The sequence below is a fragment of the Neodiprion virginianus genome, chromosome 6 (genome assembly GCF_021901495.1).
Source record: "Neodiprion virginianus isolate iyNeoVirg1 chromosome 6, iyNeoVirg1.1, whole genome shotgun sequence".
Taxonomy (NCBI): Eukaryota; Metazoa; Arthropoda; class Insecta; order Hymenoptera; family Diprionidae; genus Neodiprion; species Neodiprion virginianus.
Window position 1 is genome coordinate 18,664,344 of NC_060882.1, and position 21,445 is coordinate 18,685,788.

General features: G+C 39.1%; 2 protein-coding genes across 7 annotated transcripts in view; one reads left to right on the plus strand and one right to left on the minus strand.

Annotated features, from left to right (window-relative positions):
* The window catches only part of LOC124307792 (G-protein coupled receptor moody), an 86,091-nt gene extending 69,548 nt beyond the window's left edge, over nucleotides 1-16,543 (minus strand). Inside the window, exon 1 of one of the 4 annotated variants that reach the window (XM_046769874.1) lies at nucleotides 16,425-16,543. Coding sequence is in view for 1 of the 4 variants with exons in the window: in XM_046769868.1 (XP_046625824.1) it covers nucleotides 9,978-9,983 (6 nt within the window). In the remaining 3 variants the exon portion in view is untranslated. Of the gene's footprint in view, nucleotides 1-2,462; nucleotides 2,589-9,977; nucleotides 10,039-11,672; nucleotides 12,611-16,424 lie in introns of those variants that run through there. The other 3 variants (XM_046769872.1, XM_046769868.1, XM_046769875.1) reach the window with 3 other exon arrangements.
* LOC124307807 (G-protein coupled receptor moody) lies at nucleotides 9,080-21,259 on the plus strand. 3 transcript variants are annotated; one of them, XM_046769899.1, is made up of 9 exons: nucleotides 9,080-9,888; nucleotides 14,370-14,479; nucleotides 15,338-15,478; nucleotides 16,438-16,608; nucleotides 16,863-16,990; nucleotides 17,224-17,377; nucleotides 17,477-17,676; nucleotides 19,171-19,350; nucleotides 20,659-20,761. In XM_046769899.1, the coding sequence occupies exons 2-9, from the start codon at nucleotides 14,370-14,372 to the stop codon at nucleotides 20,715-20,717; spliced, it is 1,143 nt and encodes a 380-aa protein (XP_046625855.1). In that variant the 5' UTR covers nucleotides 9,080-9,888; the 3' UTR covers nucleotides 20,718-20,761. The 3 variants fall into 3 exon arrangements, with proteins under 3 accessions (XP_046625855.1, XP_046625856.1, XP_046625857.1); XM_046769900.1 differs by lacking the exon at nucleotides 20,659-20,761 and adding an exon at nucleotides 21,124-21,259 and having other exon boundaries at nucleotides 9,760-9,888; XM_046769901.1 differs by lacking the exons at nucleotides 9,080-9,888; nucleotides 20,659-20,761 and adding exons at nucleotides 10,989-11,069; nucleotides 21,124-21,259.
* Nucleotides 21,260-21,445: the final 186 nt, after the last annotated feature.

A 21,445-nucleotide genomic window follows, 5' to 3' on the forward strand; every position in this document is an offset into this window, starting at 1 on the left:
ACTCGTGAACTTGAGAATGTGTCAGGCCTTGAAAAACACATGGCAAAAGGAAAACATGAGAAGATTAAAGTTTGAATAATGAAACCGAAGATTACTATGAGATGAATTTTATTTGAAAGTACTTCACAGAAATACGGAAATAAATTCCAGCCCGCGAAGTCGAAGGAAGTAAGTTCAATTATTTAAACTTCATAAAGATTATTCAATTATCTTTCCGTATTTTTAATGTCAAAGTCGTACTGTTTAACCAACTTTAACGACTTGACCAAATTTGCTGATTTCGTTTAGTCACACGATTCTTCGTAAATCAGAAGAAGAAAAAAAATTTCAATCGGGTTATTACTTCGTTTAATTAGGCAAAAGATTATTAATTATACCTTCTAGCGATTTTGCATACAAAATTTTAGTAGATCAACTGAAATGGTAAGAAATAATGTATCTCCCTTTACTGCGTATTTGTGGTGAATTAATTCACCGACAATACGAGCGACGAATTTTTACATGACATTCGTGAATTCAGAACTATTTTATATATTATTAAAATAGTAATACTTGCTTAAAAAAAAAAAAAGTTCGGTACGAATGATTTTAGCATTCAAGCAGATTTCGAATCTCTGGATCTTCATTATTTTTTTCATTCAGTCACCGTTTCAATATATTCAATATCGCGAACAAACAATTACGAGTTTTCAACGCTTGCTTACATCTGCGCGAAATTTCATTTCCTCTTAACGCTTCACTGCAATGAATATTTCAGATAAGTAATATTTTTGTTAAAAATCGAAAAACAATTTTTCTTCACCTTCTTTGTAAAATTACGAGTCCATCGTGTGCCACTGGAGTCACGTGACTTGCGGAAACAATTTTCGCGGTGTTTTTTCATTCACCGCAGAGCTTTGTGCGCCTGCCGGCGAGCAACCGGAATGTCAAAACGTTGTACAAAAAGTTCTAAAATTAGGCGCACGCGTGTCTGCGAGAGCTTTCCGACGCGTTTTAATGGTACGTAAACAAGCGATTGGTGAGTGAGTATTTGCGTTAAAGAAAGCGTCGATGAGTATCTAATTAGGAAACAAATATCATTGACAGGTTGTTGCGCAATGCGTCAAACTTTATTGCAGCTTTGCTGATCGATTTCAATACCTATTTACTTATACGATTTTTATCTCGCCGGTTTTACGCACGCCTCATAACGTATACTATACGTTTTTAACGTTTCGGACTGGAATAAAGTGATATCAAAGTTACAACCGTGAAATGCGAGCGAATTCGAAGCGTAGGCGTTACTCGCAATCACCTTCAAATTTTTTACACAACACTCCGTAGTAATTTTTTTGTGATTGTTTTCCGTTCTTTTTTCGTTCTTTTCTACTTCTTACGATTCCGTAATTTTTACAAGAAAATTCAGATTCGTGCTGATTATAAATATTGCGGTGACGTTTTTTTGTTTTCTGTTTGTTATCGAGAAGCCAAGTGACGAGTTGTCATTTTTTACCGAAAATTTCTGCACTTCGTTGAAATCTGTTTTCACGTCGTTCTTGGAAACTAAATAAAATCTACGTAATTTTGTTAATTTTCTTTTCCTTTTTTTTGTTGGTGGTGATTCTTTTCTGAATTCTCTGTGATTCCGCGTATAATTTTTTTCAAACTGTTTTTGAAGAATCATTTTATATCGATTTTCTCGTTTCCCATTTCTATTTCTGCAACTGGTATTGTGTCCAAAACCTATACAATCAAATTAAAGTCCATTCAAACAGAAATCGTTTTTCTGTGACATTTTTCCGTGAAAAAAAATCCTCAAAAAGAATTATCCTATAATTTGGATGCAAGGAAAACAAGCTTTTCATTAAATATCGTTCATTTACTTATACGAAATAATTATCGATACAGCTAAATTACTTGAACCAAGGTTACATGTAAGTTATTCTGCACGTGAAAAACAAAAAAGGAAATTAAGAAATTCCGGGCTTAAGAAGTTACAATTTTGCACCATTTTCAAAGAAACCTTTGTGAAAAAAAAAATGATACAATTCAAGTCCAGACAATTCAAAGATGTACCGTCATGTTTTTTTTTTTTTTTTTAATATCCCTGCAGCTTTATCAGCGAATAATATGTATACATATAAAGTTAAAAAAATTTGCAAACGTCAGCTAACCGACAAATTGCTGTCAGGCAAGTTGAAATACTATAATTATGTTTATTTTTAGACACAGTTTAGAAAAAAGAAACACTCGTATGTAATTGTTTGTGACAAGATCTCATTCCGTCAGAAGTTACCGGTGTTTGCGAAACCGTATACATATATATATATATATATATCTGAAATTTTTTGGTATAACAGATATTAATGGGCTAATTTCGAACGTCAGCCGTTCCTCGAGCTCGAAGCAATCCGAGTAACTGTCAAGGCGCAAGTTCAGCGGAGGAAATTGATGGCTTCATTGCAGGTTACACGTATACCAACCCGCAATTCCGAAAGCCATCGACTCGAAGTCCCCCGAACTTTCAGGATCTCCGGTTCAGCCGCATAGCGTTCAAGTTTCGCGTCTCGAATTGCCGGATTTTAGTCCACGGATCCCCAAATCTTACACATCGCAGCCCGAAAGAATTTAAAAGCTTTCCGATGTTGGCAATGAATATTAAACTGGATTAAAATTTCGTGAAATTTCGCGACTTCCGATCATCATTTATTCATTGTCAAGCATTTCATCAGAGTCGAAGTAAATTGGAAAATTCGACGCGTATTTCGACGCGAGGATCAAGAATTTCGAAATAAGAAATCAGCTTCGCTCCGCGGACTTGTTTGATGATTTACAAATTTCTCCGCGGAATGTTCGCGCGGGCGAAAGCATCGATGATCACCGAAGCAGACCATCCAAAGTTGCTTGTGAGAATTAACCGAGTAACCGCGATAGGTTTTTCATTGCTAAAAGAAGCTGGAGGATAATTAATTATCGTATTCATCGATCGGAAGCGCGGTAAGCTCGAATAAACAGGACCCCGAATACCCTGCAATTTTTCACCGTTAAATTTTTTCCACCCTTACTTACATATCCACCCTATTTTTCATGCAAAAGCAGCTCTCCGTGAGCGCGGCATGGATATACGTATGAAGGGAGGTAGGGATGAAAACGGGGAAAACAAATTTTTCTCAAAGGCTGGCCAGCGTGTACGTGAACAAGACGAGGATACGAATCCGATTTTTTTCCAAACAGCTTGATGTCCAAGTCGATCGTTGAAGAAGAACCGACATCACTATTACCGGAGCTAAATAAAAGTGCAGCTTTTTTTTACGTATTTCAGCGTCCTTCCTGAATTTTTATCGTGAAAAGGGAAAACGGGAACGGAAATTTCGACACGGGGAAAATCCATCGCGATTCCATCACATCCGTCGCGGCTTGGCTCTCGATTCCTTTTCATTAGTTGGAATCGTTATGTGACCGAGGAGTCTGATCAGGTTTCTCAATTCTATAAAATGCGAATTAATGCACCGCGAGTTAATAATCGAGAGTCGGGTGAAGAGAAAAAAGTGTTCGAAAAATACGAAGCAGTGTTATTTGGAACAATAATTTCGAACACGAATCAGACAACACATCCGTAATTCCGTACTATGTATAAATAGAAATGTACATGAGCAATTTCGAATAACACAAGCTAAGACATCGACGATTTGAGAAGCAAGGAAATAAACGATTAAGCTCTGGTGTTTTTAATCCGATTCGAATGTACTTTCCAACGATCTATTTTTAACCACTATTGACATGACTATAATTTGGAAAAAAAATTGCAATCGGTCTCTGGAGAGCTTTATGGTGAAAAAATTAGCCCAAAAACGTTAGAATTGTATAAAAAATAACAGAGTACAGGCATGTTGAACATTCTTATCGTAAAAACTTTTCTGAATTTGTCGATATCTTAGCTTGAGTTATTCGAATTTTCGCAAATTCAGTACTGTCATATAGATAGGAATATCGGTTCATCGAATTCGCTATCGTTGACATTAATGACAGTAAACTGCAGATTTTTGAAACGTTTTTTTTTTTCTTTACCGTTTATTCGGACATTACGGGGCCCCTCATCCTTAATTGCTTTTAACATCTGTGAAATGTGATAAATATATTACGAAGCGATAAGAACTTTGCCTCAGCCACGGTATTGAATTTAAAGTTGCAGGAAAAAAGTCACTGTAAATTCCATAGCCAACGGATACTGTAAGTGTGCAATTTCCTTTTAAGAATATTTCAAAATTATTATAGTCGGTCGTCGTTTCTTCAGATTTCACAAAAGATAAATATATCCTGTAATACTTTAGAATACTTTCTTCCTGGAGAAATTATTATACATTTGATTAATATGATATAATTACACCATCATGAATAACAACGGGATGGAAGAAGTTATTGCCAAGAGCAAAATACATTCGTTCTCGGTTTCTAAAGAGTGACGAAATTTCGCAGAGGAAAATTTAATGTATATATACATATATACAACAATCACTTTGCGGAATAATATTTCCTCATAGACAGTGGTAATTTGAATGAAAAAATCTTTCTTCACTGTTTCGACGAGTTTCTTTCTTTTACCAGAATCATTTCATTACAATGAAAATAATATCTTAAACCAGGAAACATTTCTTGAAACAGTAGCGAAATCATTGTTGGTTAGACAATAATTATAAACATCATAGAAGAATTTTCACGCTACTGTAAAAGGTTGCATTAATCTTATATGATTAGAAAATGATTACGACGTGACAGCAATATCAGGATTTTTCCTCCATTTTTCAAAGTTGACGCTGCCCGTAATTTCGAATTATGAATATCGTACAGTATACATATTACACATACACAGAGTGTAAAGTCCGCACAACGATATTACTGCTCAGTAATTAATCTCGTATCATTTGCACAAGTCACACAACGACCATACATAATGACTCCTCAAAATTCAGGAAAAAAAAAATAATGACTCACGTAATATACACAATATCTTGGAAGGGTAGACCTTTGACTCGCAGATGCGAATGTAATCACGGCTAGGCATTCGAGACCGTTTGTATAATTAACGACAGTCATCAAGGTACCGCTATGACATGCGTAATTACCGAACGGATGACACGAGAATCCAGCTTGACGAGATTTCACTGAAAATGTGAAAAATCCCCATCTGACAATGCTTGATTTGAAAAGGATCTAGTCATAGAAGCGATTTGTAACCGGACCCTTAGAGTCAGGCGAAAAGATGAAACTGATTATTAGTCGAAGCGATATTTTCTTACGAGAGACAGAGAAATTTTATTGCGCCAACGATTTTCCCGCCGTAACGGTCATTCCATAATTCCCATCAAGAAATGAATCCATTGTATACAGTGTTTGCAATCCGTTATCGAACGTGAGCTGTATAAGCGAGTACCGCAGTCGAGACAGCGAGCGCAGTAAAGTTACTTCCGTTCGTAAACAGTAAAGTAACGAGTATCTAGAAATATAACCACCCCAGCTTACCGCAGCAAAAGAAAGAAGCTAAAAGAGGAAATTAAATACACGAGACAAAGAGAAAGGAAATTGGAAAGAGAGTGAAAAGAAAAACCGTAAGAAAGAACCAAAGGAAAATTATACAAGACAGAGAAATATTAACACGTGACGCATGTGCAACGGTGGGGAATTGACGTAGGTATACACACGTGCATATGGAGGGAAATCTTTCTAATCATACATTCGTTCTGGGACCCTTGCGGGCTTGAAGAAATATACAAATGTGCATATGGCCGCACCCGAGGGACTCGAACAATTAGATCCAGCCGTGCTCTGGAACGATGCGCAAACAGGAAAAGCCGACTCAAAAGTATGAAGGGGAAGGAGCGAAAGCAAAAGGAGGAGTAAGAATAATGGATAAACGCGATGCGTCTTCCTCCCCCGAAGATCGAGCAAACGCGTCACTCCTTTATACCAAAAATATATACCGAAATAGATTCAACGTTGCCAGTATGTAACTGTTTTGGTCACCTTGATACGTGTTTGTACCTACCAGTTGTGGCCATATTCATAACATGTAACCTGAGACCGTGGCCACAAATGTTACAGAGATGGTTTGACATTTTATCCGTAGAAAATAACCTTTTAGATTCTACAGAAATCCGTTCTACAGAAATTTTTTTTTACAGAAAGGAATCCGAGATTCGTATAAAAAATAATACTACATGAATTATTCTACAAAACATTTCTCTACGGAATATTTTATCTACAAAATATTGTTCGACGGAAAAATTGTTCTACAGAATATTTTTCTACACGAATTTTTGTACGCATTATTTTTCTACAGATTGTGTTTGACAAAACACACACTCAGAGCAATTACCGGATCGTCAAAATCACACAAAATCAATTTCTGTAGAAAAGTCATGCAGGATTATCTCTGATGCGAATTTCGAATTCCTTTCTGTAGAAAAATATTCCGTAGGAAAATATTTCTGTGGAACATATTCTGCTGAATGTTTGCCGTGTAGAATTGATTTCTGTAGAATCGATCCTCCTCCGAACCAAATCCACAAAATGCATTTCAACCCGTCGACCTGATACTCTCCGGAACATATGACCATGCACCAGGTTGCCCCTCAAGCGAAAAGCGAAAAGAAAAAACGAACCATTTATGGAAGTGAAATTTTCGTCTCCGAATGGCCGGTGAAGGTGATCTTTTTTGCAAATGAGAGGTGGCACGCAGCTCCGTTTTGTCAAATCCATTCGACCCTGGGTGTAGAATCGATAAGGAGAGCGTGAATAATGTTCAGATTCGTATGTGGTACTCGAAAATGTGAAAAGACCGAATGAAAATGGTGGTTACGATGTGCGAAATCCTTCGATATTGACTAATTCTGGTGAGAACGGGTACGACTGATAGTTCAAATCGAGGTTCAAATTATTGTTAACCTTTCAGTTTTTTTCGCTTATCGAATGGCAAATTTTTGCAGTTTTTTAAATACAATTTAAGAATCTACGTAGTATAATATTAACTACTCGCAATATTTACTGTGTCAGGAAAACTTCCTATAACGAGTAAAACTCTGTTTCGTTTCGAAACGTTAACACGATAAAAAAGTGTTTTGAGTTGTGACCTTCATATCCAAGAATAACATTAATCAGAACTCTGTTTCCTTTCGAGTACATTTTCAGTTTTTATCATACCATATCAATCGAGGTTAGTTGCTTTAAACGAAAATTCTTCTTTTCACGAGTGAAAAATAATTCCGAATCAGGCCCCAGTATCGTTATACTGGCACTTATTTCGTAATATCACTTACGAATTTCATACTAAAAAACAAAAGAAGAAGAACAATTGTACAAAAAATGAACCGTGCCTTTTTTCAACGCCTGTGTTTCAAAGAGGAAATGTAAACGATCAGACAATAGATCGTCAACCCTCGGAAATCTCGGTAAACCGCAAAGAAATCTGAAGAAGCGTGCGTAAGCGTATAAACGGTATAACAAGAAGACGTAAACGGATGCAGAAATAAAACAATGAGCGGAGCGGTTACACTCATAGTTAAGTAAAATGAGAGTATATCCGGAGATAAGATTTCATCGCAGAGTGCGTATAATAAAGGAATGAGAACGAGAAAGAAAATCGGGGTTAAAAGAATCACTACATCGTGCACAACCTGCGCATAAAGCAATAAGCCAATCACGTAAGAGACTAGTTTACGCGATGATTCTGGAGAATAGTTAAACTCCGTATTACAAGCGCTGGCACATCAGCCGTCTAGCTATCATACCCACGTTGTTTTTAAATGGTTTACCGAGTCCCTGCTGAGTCTCGATTTCAGCCCGGCTTGGATGTGGGTTGACGTGTCCCTACATCCTTTTTAAAAATAATTACATTTCGTTAGGTACGAAAGCGAGGGGCGAAGCTATACGTGCAATGGAAAAATATGAGATTTCACCGGAGGTTCGCTGAAAAACACGTGCGATTCTTATTGCAGTTTCGTCACTTTGGAACAGATCATCGTCGTTATGATCGAGAAAAAATAAAGTAACATTTTTTACCGACACTCATGACTGAGCAATTACACGTATGATCGGGAAATAAAAAAACTAGTCGTGTTTAATTGCAGACCCTGAACCTTAAAATTTGATAATTGCAGAGGTTGATTTAGCAATTAGCCAATTACTGCGTGAAAAACCGTCAGTCATAGGTGCTGTGTGTATAGTATAACGAAATTACCAATTAATAATACGCCTTCTAATTCGATGTACAAAAAGCAAAATATCAATTGAGTGAAATGTTCGCGTTTCGATGAATACGAAACGACGAATATTCCAGGTTTCAGGAATGTATAATTAGACTAATTGAGTAATTGAATGAAATTTTTTTTTCCATTTTTACGGGTGCATAACGCAGTGCAAGCCAAAACAATGAGGACGTATTTTTTGTTTTCCGTTAAAAATGACAATTTTTCATGTTATAGGTGATTGAATTTCACTGAGTTTAACATATATAGATATATCTTAACATGGGTGACGTCACAATGTTATAGTTTTCAATCTGTTATATCAATGGCAGTTTTGATACAGTCGAAAAAATAAAAAATGCGTCCAAAATATTTTTTTCCGATCTGCAAGAATATGAAATAAAAAAATTTCATTCAAATACTCAATTACATAAAATTATGGCTGATTTTCCCCAGACACAAAACGCGTGAGATTCCATTCGTTACATGACTGTGTTTAATAAACGCGGTGACAGGATAACGAGGCGTGGAAAATTCCACCTGTTATATTAAAATTAATCCCAGGTATTATAACCCGAAATCCTCCATCCTGATGCTGCAGCTTTGTCCAGTTTCATAAAGCAGAGGCACTGTTTAATCATAAAACTGTCAAAGCGTTGCGCAGTTATATACCGGGAGAAGACCACGGATTACGCCTGACGTACGAACGAACAAAACCCATACACCGAACCCATGGTGGACATGGACGTAGATACGATTGAACAACACAGAGGTGGGAGCATTTGTCATCAGGGGACTCCCACTCCTGCGTCCTCCGTAGTAACTCCTCGTTGACAGAATGCACGGTAAGCACTAAGCAGTCTTTTCGTGACATTTGAAGCAGTCGGTCGGGCATTATTGGCGTGCAAAAATGCACTGGGAATTTTTCACAAATTACAACTGATCGCGGAGTAGGACAGAGTTGCGTAAATCGTGTCGCCGCGCGTACTCTGACATTCAGATAATAATTTATTTGAAGAGGTCAAAAGGTGTTCGGCAAAGTGATATATATTCTACCAGCCCAGACACGATAAGGAACGAAACGAGCTTGCTTAATCGCAAATCCGCGAGTCACTTGCTTGCAGAGTGTATCGCGTGATAGGATCTAGAATTGTATTTGAGTAAGAGAAATAATCGAGAGTGAAAATAAATCGGGAATTAAATCGAGATCAGTTCTTTTACTAAATTTTCATTCGCCTCCACTTGACTCTAACGGCTGATTATCGGTCAATGAACAACTATACTGTAAACCTTATCTTTTGATAGTTTCAAGAGTGATGTGTATCTTTTAAAACTCTCACCGATCGTCGAAAGTGCGGCCTACTGCTACTGCTCAAACAGCGTGAGTGCCCGACAATCGAAACAAAAGAGTCGATTTGAATTTCATATACGAGTCGCGTTGTACGCCTGATCCACGCACGCCCACGCACACTTGGAAGTATAAGTTTGATTGCGAGCGAATGAAGAGTGAAATTAGAAAACAGGAACGAGATAATGATGACAAACTGTTAGTCACGCTACACCGACTCTCTCTGCAGCTGAGGACCACATTACAAACCGGAGAAAGAACAAAAAGACGATTCCGAGGGGTTCAACACCGTGTCACATTCATGTGGTAACAAAAAAAAAGGTGAGACCGACACACTTGTTAAACTCCCCCGCTGCACTTGTGCAGTCACATCAAAATCCAACGAGAAAGATATTAAAACAAAAACTTACGATCATCGAAATTCAGTGTCGGGACAAACTTATGGCTGGCTCATCAGAGATCGCGGAAAAATTATCATCGTACGATTAATAACCGTGCATTCGTTGCTCCATTTATTAAAGTTCGTGATTACTTTTGTCGCGGGAGCGCCGAACGCTAGCGACATCTAGGGAATGTTTTTCGTACCAGTCGGCGTTCAATGGAATAAAAAGTGAAGGATAGTTGTTTACTGCCCTCGAGACGTGTTTCAGTTCTAGCAAACGTAGACTGGAAGTTAAATTATTGTTACAATTGGTCGGTAAAAAGCTTCGCGTATTATCTGAACTAATAAACAAGCAGTCGAATTCGACAAGACAAGAATAAAGCGAAATATGACTGTCGTCGTATATGTAAAAAAAAAATAAATAAAAGAATAACTAGATCTTTCCGACATGCAACCCAAACAAAATATACTAAAAGTTACTAAAAAAAAACTCTACATCATTTTTCAGCTACAATGTAACCGCAGATTGAGAAAACCCTTATAACGATACAACAATTCTACTTGCGAAACGTAAAAGAATCGCGTATGTGGTTTTGAATACCGCTGAGGTGTGCTAAACAGACGTTATAAGCTATAGAAGAGTATAACGTGCCGTAGGTATTCAAAGTGACTCGTGAATTGTTTATACGAAATTATGAAAAAAAAAAAAAAACTCTACATCCGCGACGAAGAATTGCAGGCCGTTTAAAGATGAGTCAGAGCCGGTTCGAATGAAAAAATAATTCGGAACACGTTGCATCGTGAGCAACACGTTTTTTATCGTGTATGTACAGGCAGTGTACAGGTATGCGATACGCGGTGTACAGGCATCACCATCACCGTCCGAGAAACTTGAACACCGTGGTCAAGTCCTTTCTCTCTCACAAGAAGTGAGTCAGGTTGAGTCACTCATTGACATTCGTGTGATTAACTCGGAAATCATTCGGTGACGTCAATACCATACAACTAGAAATACCGCAGGCGCGATTAACGCGAACCTACTGTAAAGGTACAACAACAATTGCTGGGTCTTAAGACTTCCCATGAGACGTACATATCAGATACGCGATTTAAGTACAAGGTATTTTTTCTTCCAATTATTAAACACTCGCACGCGATATTTTTTGGTATTTTTGTATTAAATCAGTCGTAGGTGTAAGGATATTAATCGCAACTTTCATACGATACAATATATAAGGTCTCTCACATTTTATTCCCATGGATCGCCTTTCACGCAGTTGTTGCTCCTGTTTTTCTCCACCTCTCTTTCTCTCTCTTTTTCTCCTCGTTTGTAAGTGTGTGCGAGTTTTTTTTTTTTTTTTTTTATCCGCGTTACAGCGAAGGGACACATACCGGGTGTTCGTTAATTTCTTCTAATTAAACTCAATCGAGGTTAATGCGCCGCAGTTTAACCCTAGTTTACTAAATCCAGCACCCCCATAGTCAGGCCAGCATGTTGTCACACATTGTGCATCCTTATATACCGTATACATTGTTCGACGTACTAAACCAACCGACGCTCTCCCAGGTTTCGTCAATTTTATTCTCGTCATGCATCATCCGGAGCATACATAGGAGGGGGGGGTACGAAAAGTTAACAGAATCGAGGAAAATCAATCGGACTGAGCAAACAAAAAGTATAACGTTATTCGCACACTTAACGTTATTGACGTTTGAAACTTACCTCGTAGTTTGTTCCTATTTTCGGGTTCTCGCACTCTCTCGTTCCGTCACATCGCGCACCTTATGCTGAATTTAAAAAACAGAGAACGGAACGCATCGACACGTTGGTTGTGCGATTAATTTTAAATACGGGACGGAACTAGGTACGCGACGTAAACCTAATTAACACTCTGACTTCCTGTTCTAACAAGCCTTAACGAGCATAATTTTCTGCGCCAAGTGGCTCCGAAAGCTTTTCGCCGCGATCTGGAAGCTGGGACGAAGACTGAGGAGAATTTACTCGGAATTTGCGAGAGCAAACCGTAAAGTTTTCACCACATTACTTCAGACGCCGAGTAGTTGTTGGCCGTGCTGCGACGATTGCTCGAACTATCGCAGTAAACGTATTTACGAACTTATCACGCCCGCAATGAGAGTATAACTATATACATATTGTGTTACACGTACCACGCCTCAATGAATTACTGTCACGGACAGCTGTACGTAGGTACGTACCTACCGGTGAATTGACGGGCATTGATAAACCAGCGTTTATAAATTTGACAATGAATGAGCAGCCGGAAGACAGAGATGGTGCGTGTAGGACGGATATGTATAAAGTATGTGGGTAAAATTGTACTGCGCATGTAGTTCGGATGTATGTAGATTCGTCGGAAAGGAAGCAAGTGAACCGGTTTTTCACATCAATTTTCAACATCGAAGGGAAACATATAGTAAACAAACATTCAATCTCACACTTGACAGCTTACGCATAATAAGCACGTTCGTAGGTGATGAAAGGGTATGTAACACGGTTGTTCGAACGAAAGTAACTTTCCACGTTTATCACCAACTTCGATCGTAATCGAATGAAGGGAAAGCGGGGTGTTGAAATTTTGAAAAATCGTATCTTTTCAGCCGGTTAGTAGGAAATACGCAGTACCGACTAAGTTTCGAACGAGTTGGCTGTAACGCGAAAGAAATTTACCTATGCATATATGTCCAACACTCAAGAGGTATCTAATCGTTAAATAAACAAGAGGAGGGCAAACGGGCCGAGCGCGTGTGGAGGCGAGTTGGAGGAAAAATGTTAGTGATCGTTGAGTGAGTGTCGCTAGAGCTGGCCAAATTACGCAATAATTGTTTGGCAACAATGTAAAAAATTTTCAAAGTGGGTGTAGCTATGCGACCAAAGCTGGGTTCATCCAGTTATTCATAGCTGTAATACTGTGCGTATTATCCTAATTGTCAGGCCGAGCAGTTATGATGCTTATCGGGTGTTCCGGGCCTCCCGGAAATCCTGTACCACGATTAATTTTTCGCGATAGAAAAGACGAGGAAAAAACCTAAGACTCGCGTAAGACCGTAACAAGACGCCTTATCTCTAATCTCTACCTCATTCATCCTGCAACATTTTTATCGCGACTTAATAGGAGGGAGACAAGGCGCGCCGGAAGGTGACAAACAGTTTTTCTACCTCGACGTCGGGAAGCACGTTCACTTCTTTTAGTCACACATTCGTGCATATTTTTGGGACAAAACGGAGAATGCACGCTAGCCTCCCGATATCCGCCCGCTACGGGGACTGCTCGAAACGAATTCGAAACGGAATTGAAGGAATCCGATGACTGTGTACGTCGTGCTTAGCAACTTTTCACAACACCCGATATTAACGTAGCCACATCTTTCGATAAGCTCATCGCTCCTACTGCTTCGGTGATACGTTAAGTGTATCAAGTGATCGAGTCATCTCGCTCTAATGGCTATTCCGCGTATTTCCACTTCGCGTGATTCACCATTCATTGCCAAACGACTCGACGAGACATTGATAATCGCTATTCAAACTATGGCACGTAACGAGGCGCGATGTTATTACAAGCTGTTCTTGCTGAATAGACATACATGGAACAGGTTGTACACAAAGAGATACATGAGTCGAAAAAAAAACACCCAGCGGGATCCGCCAATTTGTACGAAAATTATTCGAGTATTTGATTTCGAATAGGGACAGTCGGGGCAGAATTTCGAATATTAAAGTTGTTATCAGGTTCGTGGTCATCGTACCGATTTTTAGACTTGAAACCAAGCTTTGTAGATTTCAACCGAAGAGCATCAAGTCCGCAGTCTCAAGTGTACATAATTGATTTTCAAGAAAAATTTCTGACGCGTCGTTTCTCGCTCTTTCGTTATTTTACTTAAATTACACAAAGTAAAAGAAGTGCCTACGGAGAATTTTTTCTGTGGTTCGGTTTCCTTTTTGTAAAATTAGTTCGTCAACTTGAAACCATCGAGAAACCGAGTAAGTTTCTGAAGAAAAATGTTATTGCTGCAACTTCCGGGTAACCATGAAGAATGAACGACCGCATGTCCGGTTCAGTAATATAAATATTCGAGGAAAATGATAACGTTAGTGGGAAACTTGTCTTTCCCCATATTTCAAAGCTGACTCATGCCAGTCCCTCTAATTGTCACATCGAACCCGTATGTGTGTTGAACACAAATGACGACGGGCGAGAACGTTGAAATTTTCATTTTAAAGGTCATTCTCATGCTCCTACCGAACTAATCCGTTAATTTGACGTTGACGAATTAACGTGTATACGGTAGATTAAACACGGTTCCAGACACGGGTGTACGGGTCGAGTTACGAGTGCGCCCCCATCATTCGTCGAAGAGTGGGTAAAATTGACGCGAATAAATCGATTATTAAATGTTACAGATGACCGGAGCCGATCATTTCTTCAAAATGGAACCCGAAGCTACTTGGCTATCGCAGATCACCCAAGAAGCCAATCGCAGCATGCCGATCATCGATAGCGAGCATTCAAGGTAAATGAGAATCCATTGCCGTATATGTCGGAGATAACTCGAAGCTAAATCTACTCGTGACATCGTCGTTTTCAAAAGTATGTGCGATGCGTCGGTTCGCGTAAACTGCATTTCTTTCTTTCTTATTTCCTCGAGAATTCTTCGATGATCCATCCTGGCCTCTCTCGCTCTCTATAAATCTTTCAACTCATCCCCCGTTTTCTTCCTTGGCGTTTCAAGAATTCATTCCGTACCCGATTGGTTTCGGTACATAGTTTAGAGGACGTCAAAACACCGACGATAAGGTGTATACTGTACATAGGATGTAGTGTGAAATAGACAATTTGGCGGAGAACGAGGAAAGTTTTGCATCCATATGAGAGGGAGTCAGATTATGCAGTTTGCCAAAGTAGTTTCCCATTTCGCGACGTTATTAGGTGGCAGTAGCTGCAAGTGGAAGCTATAAGTTTTACAGCATACCTAGAACTTGTTGAAAAAAGCACACGCATTTATATAGCCAATCAGCGTCGCTGCTGCTATTCCGTCTTTATGGCTTATTGCATACCCGCTCCAGATTCAGAACAATATTATAAGCTGGATTACGACAGGGACAATATTTGTTCCGCTGCAAATTTTTCGTGCAGTATTCAGAGCTCGCTTGTTTCATCGGAAAAAGGAGGGGCGACATTTTTCACACACGATTGTTAACTACGATAAGAAGGACATTTTTTATTTATTTTTTTTCAAATAATGCATTTTAACCAAACCACAAGCACCGAGTATAACGACTACGCGAATATAATTCAGACATTCTCAATTTTCTTTCCCTGTCTTGTTTTTGATCTAACGTGTTGTTGGTTTTTTTTTATTTTGTTGCAGGTTTTCCAGACCGCTGAGAAATTTCGCCGCAACCGCGGCAATTTTGATATTGGTAACCGGGGTGCTTGGAAATCTTTTGACAATCATAGCACTCTGCAGGTACCCGAAAGTCCGGAACGTAGCCGCTGCTTTCATAATTAGGTAGGTTAATGTGGTGCCTCGGATGTTAGAATCACCACTATATAAAATGAATAAATAGGTTCGGAGTAGAAACAGATATCGCGTAAATAATTGAATCATCTGGCACGGTAAGAAATCAATTGAATTTAAAACTTTGTCGCGCCGCGCAGGCTGCGAACGGTGAAAACTTTTTACAATTGGAAGTAATTACGTCTCTTTTATCGGTTTCTTTGTCCGACGTTTCTTCTCTTCCTCGGCTACTCGGGAGGCGCCCTGTTCAATTTATCTTCACAAAACCTAGCAGCAGCATACTGTAGCCTGTAGCGCAAACGCTTGGCAAAGAGTTGTAATGTATAAATTGCGTCGTTGTACTATATTTGCAAGCGAGCTTTCCCAGGGTTTCGAATCGAACGAAGAATACGTCTGTCTATGTGTATGAACGAGCCGCGGCGAGGGATGCTTTTCGTCAAATTTAATAAAACAAATTCCAAAAATGTGTCAAGTGAGCAAAGAGTATAATAAAATTGGTCGCACCTTTCTCGACCCTCTGGCTATATTTCCGACGACCCACCCTCGGGAGTAAATTAAATTTCGAAACCCAAATCAAATTCAATTCCCAAGTCTTTTCTGGCTTCCACAGAGCTACGATACCGCATTTTTCGCTATTCGTCTTCGTCGTTTCGTACTGCGAATTTCTATCGACGTTCACCTTAAATTGTAGCTTTCTGGAACCTTGAAACGTGGGGAAAAAATCGAACTCTCTCACATCTGTATCTTTTGTTGGGGTTATTTTGTTTTTCTCATCGCGTTGACACGAATCTTCACTAAATTTTCAACTCGAAAAATTTCTTTTGTTATTTTCATAGAATTTCGTGACCAGAAGTGCGAAAATTGTGAAGTTGAAAAAGTTCACAATTGCAAAAATCTCTCGTACTTCATTAGCGTGATAATGATTGCTTATTCTTACGTCTGAATTCCAGTTTATGCGTGGCGGATTTCATCTTCTGCCTGCTCGTGCTGCCCTTTGACTCTATACGTTTCATCGACGGTGGATGGGCTGAGAACAATTTCCTCTGTCACCTGGTGCCGTTCTTGAGATACGGCAACGTCGGCGTCAGCTTGCTCTCCGTGGCTGCTATCACGGTCAACAGGTAAAACAAATATTCATACGTGATACGTATTATATCAAAGTGTCGGATATGGTGACGTCGGTTTAATCTCCGGCGAGAAAAAGTTACACGAGACATGTACAAAAACCGAAAACTGTGAATCTTTACTGTTGCGATCGACTAAAACATCGTCATCGGCTGGTAAAGAGTACCTGACTTTTCAAATTCATGAATTTCCTCCCAAAAATCATGTAATAAAGTTTTTTAAATAATCAGAGTTTTCCTTGCGAATATAGGTACATCATGATAGCTCATCACGAGATATACAACAAGGTTTATAAAAAGCATTGGATCGCGTTAATGATCCTGTTCTGCTGGTGCTTTTCTTACGGTATGCAAGTCCCGACGCTGTTAGGAATTTGGGGTGAGTAAAAAATGCCAAGCTTATTGACAAGTACATATTCCTGGAGACACACACACACACGAGGCCGAGTTACTACTTAGTGCGTACCGTGTATTTAATTGTTTAATTGAAGTTGAGAAATCATGTCGGCCGATCTGTCAATCAGTCAGAGGTGGCAATGACGCGTGCTTGCAGTTGGCCGGCAAGTTGACGATTCACGGGCTGTAGATCTCTGATCCTAAACCTCGTTCCAGGCAAATTCGATTACGACCCCAATCTCGAGACCTGCTCCATCGTCAAGGACGCCCAGGGTCACAGCTCCAAGACCTTCCTGTTCGTCATGGGATTCTTAATACCATGCATCATGATCGTGGGATGTTATGCGAAGATATTTTGGGTTGTTCACAGGTGAGATTTACCGATCGCCGAATCGATGAAAATTTTAAGGCTATTGAAAAAATGCGCGACTCCATTTGTGTAACACGCCCTGTTCCGACTGTTCACTAGATCCGAATCACGAATGAGAAAACACGCTGCACCGACTATCAAGTCACCGCACTCACCCAGGAAGGATGTCAGGGAGATAAAACAGCGGAGAAGCGAGTGGCGCATCACCAAAATGGTCCTTGCTATTTTCCTCAGTTTCCTAGCTTGCTATTTGCCCATCACGATCGTCAAGGTCGCCGATTCTTCCGTCCAGCATCCTGGTGAGCATTCCATTTCACGATAGTCGTTTATATTCTTAATCATTAGTCAATATTCTGTCTGCAATATTCGAAAGAAAACGTATATTTTTATTTTTTTAATCGTTCATAATCCATTACATTCCCTGATTCCATCCAACATACTTCAAGGTGTTCCACATGTTTCCGCATCATTTTGTTACTCATTTCTACAAGGTTGTGTTTTATTCTTTGCTCGAATGCTGGACCTGCAATGTTAATCATTACATGACCTAACTCCTAAATTCATCCATTAATTCGATTCGAATAGCTCTGACTTGAATCACTCATTCGGGCTCATGTGTTTTTCTAATCGACTCAAAAGTAATAACAATAACAATAACCACCGGCTTGTCGCAACCAATTTAAATTTTTCGAACGATAAAAATACAAGGAATATGTACATACCTACGTGTAATATAGTAGCAAGTAAAATCGTGAAGTAAGAATTGAAAAGAGAAAAGAGAAATTGGAAAGTTTTCAAGATGATACAATGCATATCCTATCAGGGAATGTGAAGAATTGAGGCTGCAGTGAATTTCACTACGAATATTTCTCACACGATTTTTCTTTGCAACTTACACCTGACATACAAAATTCACCGGCTTCTGCGAAGATATTTTACAAAGTTATGCAGGCCTGCAAAAATTCCAGCAGGAAATTTTCTATAGACATTCTATACATGCGTATACTTTCTCCTGTATAATGCTTTGTATAACATTATAGACGTACACTTGTCCGCATTAATTCTGAGACAGCTAATTTTTTCCACCAATCGGTCAAGTTGGCAATGCAGAATCAACCCGCAGCGCCACTGCCGGCCAGCCGCCAAACAGACACAATCTTTGTAAACGTAACACAACCCATGACGGTAAAATTTGGTAATTTAAGGTTATATTCGACGATCATGGCTTACGTTATATTTACAAAGATCGACCCGGTTTCGCGGCTGGCCGGTAGTGGCGCTGCGGGTTGGTTCTGCATTGCCAACTTAACCGATTCGTCGAAGAAATTAGCCGTCTCAGAATGACTGCGGCCAAGTGTACACTTGGGAACAATGAATCTGAGACGGCTAATTTTTTACACCAGACAGTTATGTTGGCAACACAGAGAAATCTACAGCGCCATAGTCGGCCGAGCGCGAAACAAACTCAATCTCGATAATAGAATACGTGTTAATCCAACAAATCATTATCCCCGCGGTATTCCAAGGTTAGATTCGACGGTCATGGGTCATGTTACGTTTATCGAGATTGAGTTTGTTTCGCGCTCGGCCGACTATGGCGCTGTAGATTTCTCTGTGTTGCCAACATAACTGTCTGGTGTAAAAAATTAGCCGACTCAGATTCATTGTCCCCAAGTGTACATGACACAATATTTGGAGAAGTGCAGAAAATCGGTTAGGGTATTTTTTTTTTTTTTTTTTCCTATCAAGTGACCGTGACGTTGATTATAATTATCGAATAATTACCCTTCCAGGACTCCACGTTGCCGGCTACCTTTTGCTTTACTTCGCCTCCTGCGTGAATCCAATAATCTACGTGATAATGAACAAGCAATACAGGCAGGCTTACGCCGGGGTTATAAGCTGCTCGAGTATCCGGGCATCGCTAACTCCTCACGGGAGCAGCGCGCCAGCACAGAACAATTTACACCAAGGTAACCATCACCACCATCAACATCACAACATCCACACGCCAAACCAAGTCCACCACAACCACGTCCATGACATCGTCGTCGCGACGGTAGCTACGGTCACGAAACTCTGACCGAACCACCGTGTAACCAAATTACAATTGCAGTTTACACAGTTTCGTAAGTGAAGGGACTAAAATGCTTCTAAGATTGGTGGCATCGGCATGTCTCGGCGCAACTCGGGCCGGTTGATTAATTAACTTCTCTCTTCTCTGTGTGATCATGCCTGTGTGTTTATAACAATATCCCGCATTGAAAACAGAAAAAAACAAAAGAAACGAAAATTGAGGATGTTTCAGGCAAAACAACAATTCTGACGTGCCAAAGGTTTAGAAGAAAGTTTCAACAATTAACCGAATTCAATTTGCTTTGAATAGTAATTCGACGCTTATAAACCATCTGAGAATTCCAATATAAAGAGAGCTAATTACTTGAACCACTTTATACAGCTAATCACGTTGTAGGCATGGTACTACTTCTCAAGTGTCAAACGCATATCGTTCATTCAATTTTCATTAATTATAGCTCGTTTTGTTCTGAAATGAAGTCTTTACAAATATTTGGTGCTGCAGACTTTTGACAAGAGGAGTTCGCAATCTACATCGACAGACTTGTTGATACGACGTATATTACGAACTTGACGAACTTAATGACGAAGTAAATTCACATTTTTTCAATGTTTTTTTTTCTCACGGCAAAGGTTTTTTAATTAATTTACTTTACTACTTTAATCAAATTTACCTCGATGAAATTCAATCATAGATTTTCAACCTTTGTCTTGTCTCGACGTTTTTTCGACTAGACTATACGTATTATGCGTCTGATACATCCTTGAGCAGAAATCCTCGCACGTCATTCTGAATATCCAATCGCATCTACACATCTTATTACACAATATATTTACACCAGACGTAGATATCCGATACCTGTTAGTATTAAATTATAAATCGTACCTAAATTTATTGCACGTAACAAGCAAACGATACATCTTATCATATCTTCTTTCTATCTATAATCTACCTGTGAGCGGTAATTGGTAAACGACGATTTCTAAACGTTCGTGGTTCTCCTAACCGGACCAAAACAATGGACAGAGACGAAAAACCTCTGTTAGCTCGTTCAATCCATTATTTGGCCTATTCACTAATTTCACAATTTATCTTCAATGTGCAACCAATATCACCTATCTATATCATCAACACAATTCTCTTTCAATGTAGCTAGAGCTATTCTTTTCTTCCAAGGACTTGACGATTGTTTTCCTTTTGACAGTTTCAGGTGTAGCTGATTCGAACTACCCAAATATTTTTTTACTTAAAACCATTCCATGAAAACCACAGTCGGACGTTTGCATGTTCGGTGGCAGTGAATATAGGTACCTACTAATGCACTACAGTAATAGTAGTAGTAACAATATTGGATTATAACTAACAAACTAATCTACCTCGAATTTAATCGAAAACTGTATTTCTATACGGCATAAAAAAATAAACATATATATTTTAAAACACACTTACTAGAAACTAACACCGAACTAACAATGAAGGTCGGACTGTAATTTTGTAAACCGAGTTTTAACAACTAACAACCGTTTCGTTGATTAAGTTTTTATCTCAATTATCGTGTTGAATATTTATTTCATCTTTTAATTGTCAATTAATTTTACTTAACGATGACCTTCGTGTTATACCTGTATATCAAATGAATACCGTTGACATTAGTTTCCTCAAATTTCAGACTCTTCAAGAGATAGCTACAGCAGAACTATGGTGTCCAACGTATCCGTGGCTATGAACCCGATGAGTCCTACGAGAGATTCGCACTCCAAGGATATATTGTGATTTTCCAAAGGACCAAAAAACGATTCGCTCTGAAATAGCCCCGTTGTAACAGTCTGCAATATTTTAGGAGATGTAAGACTCGGCGAAGTGGACGATAAAATGTCAAGATTGCTTTGATACAGTTACCGTGAGTGAGCCTTGTCGAATCGTTGCGAGCCAAAGCTGTCTTTTACGTGGACGTTGTTCATATTCTCAGACTTTAAACCTGAACTTTTTTC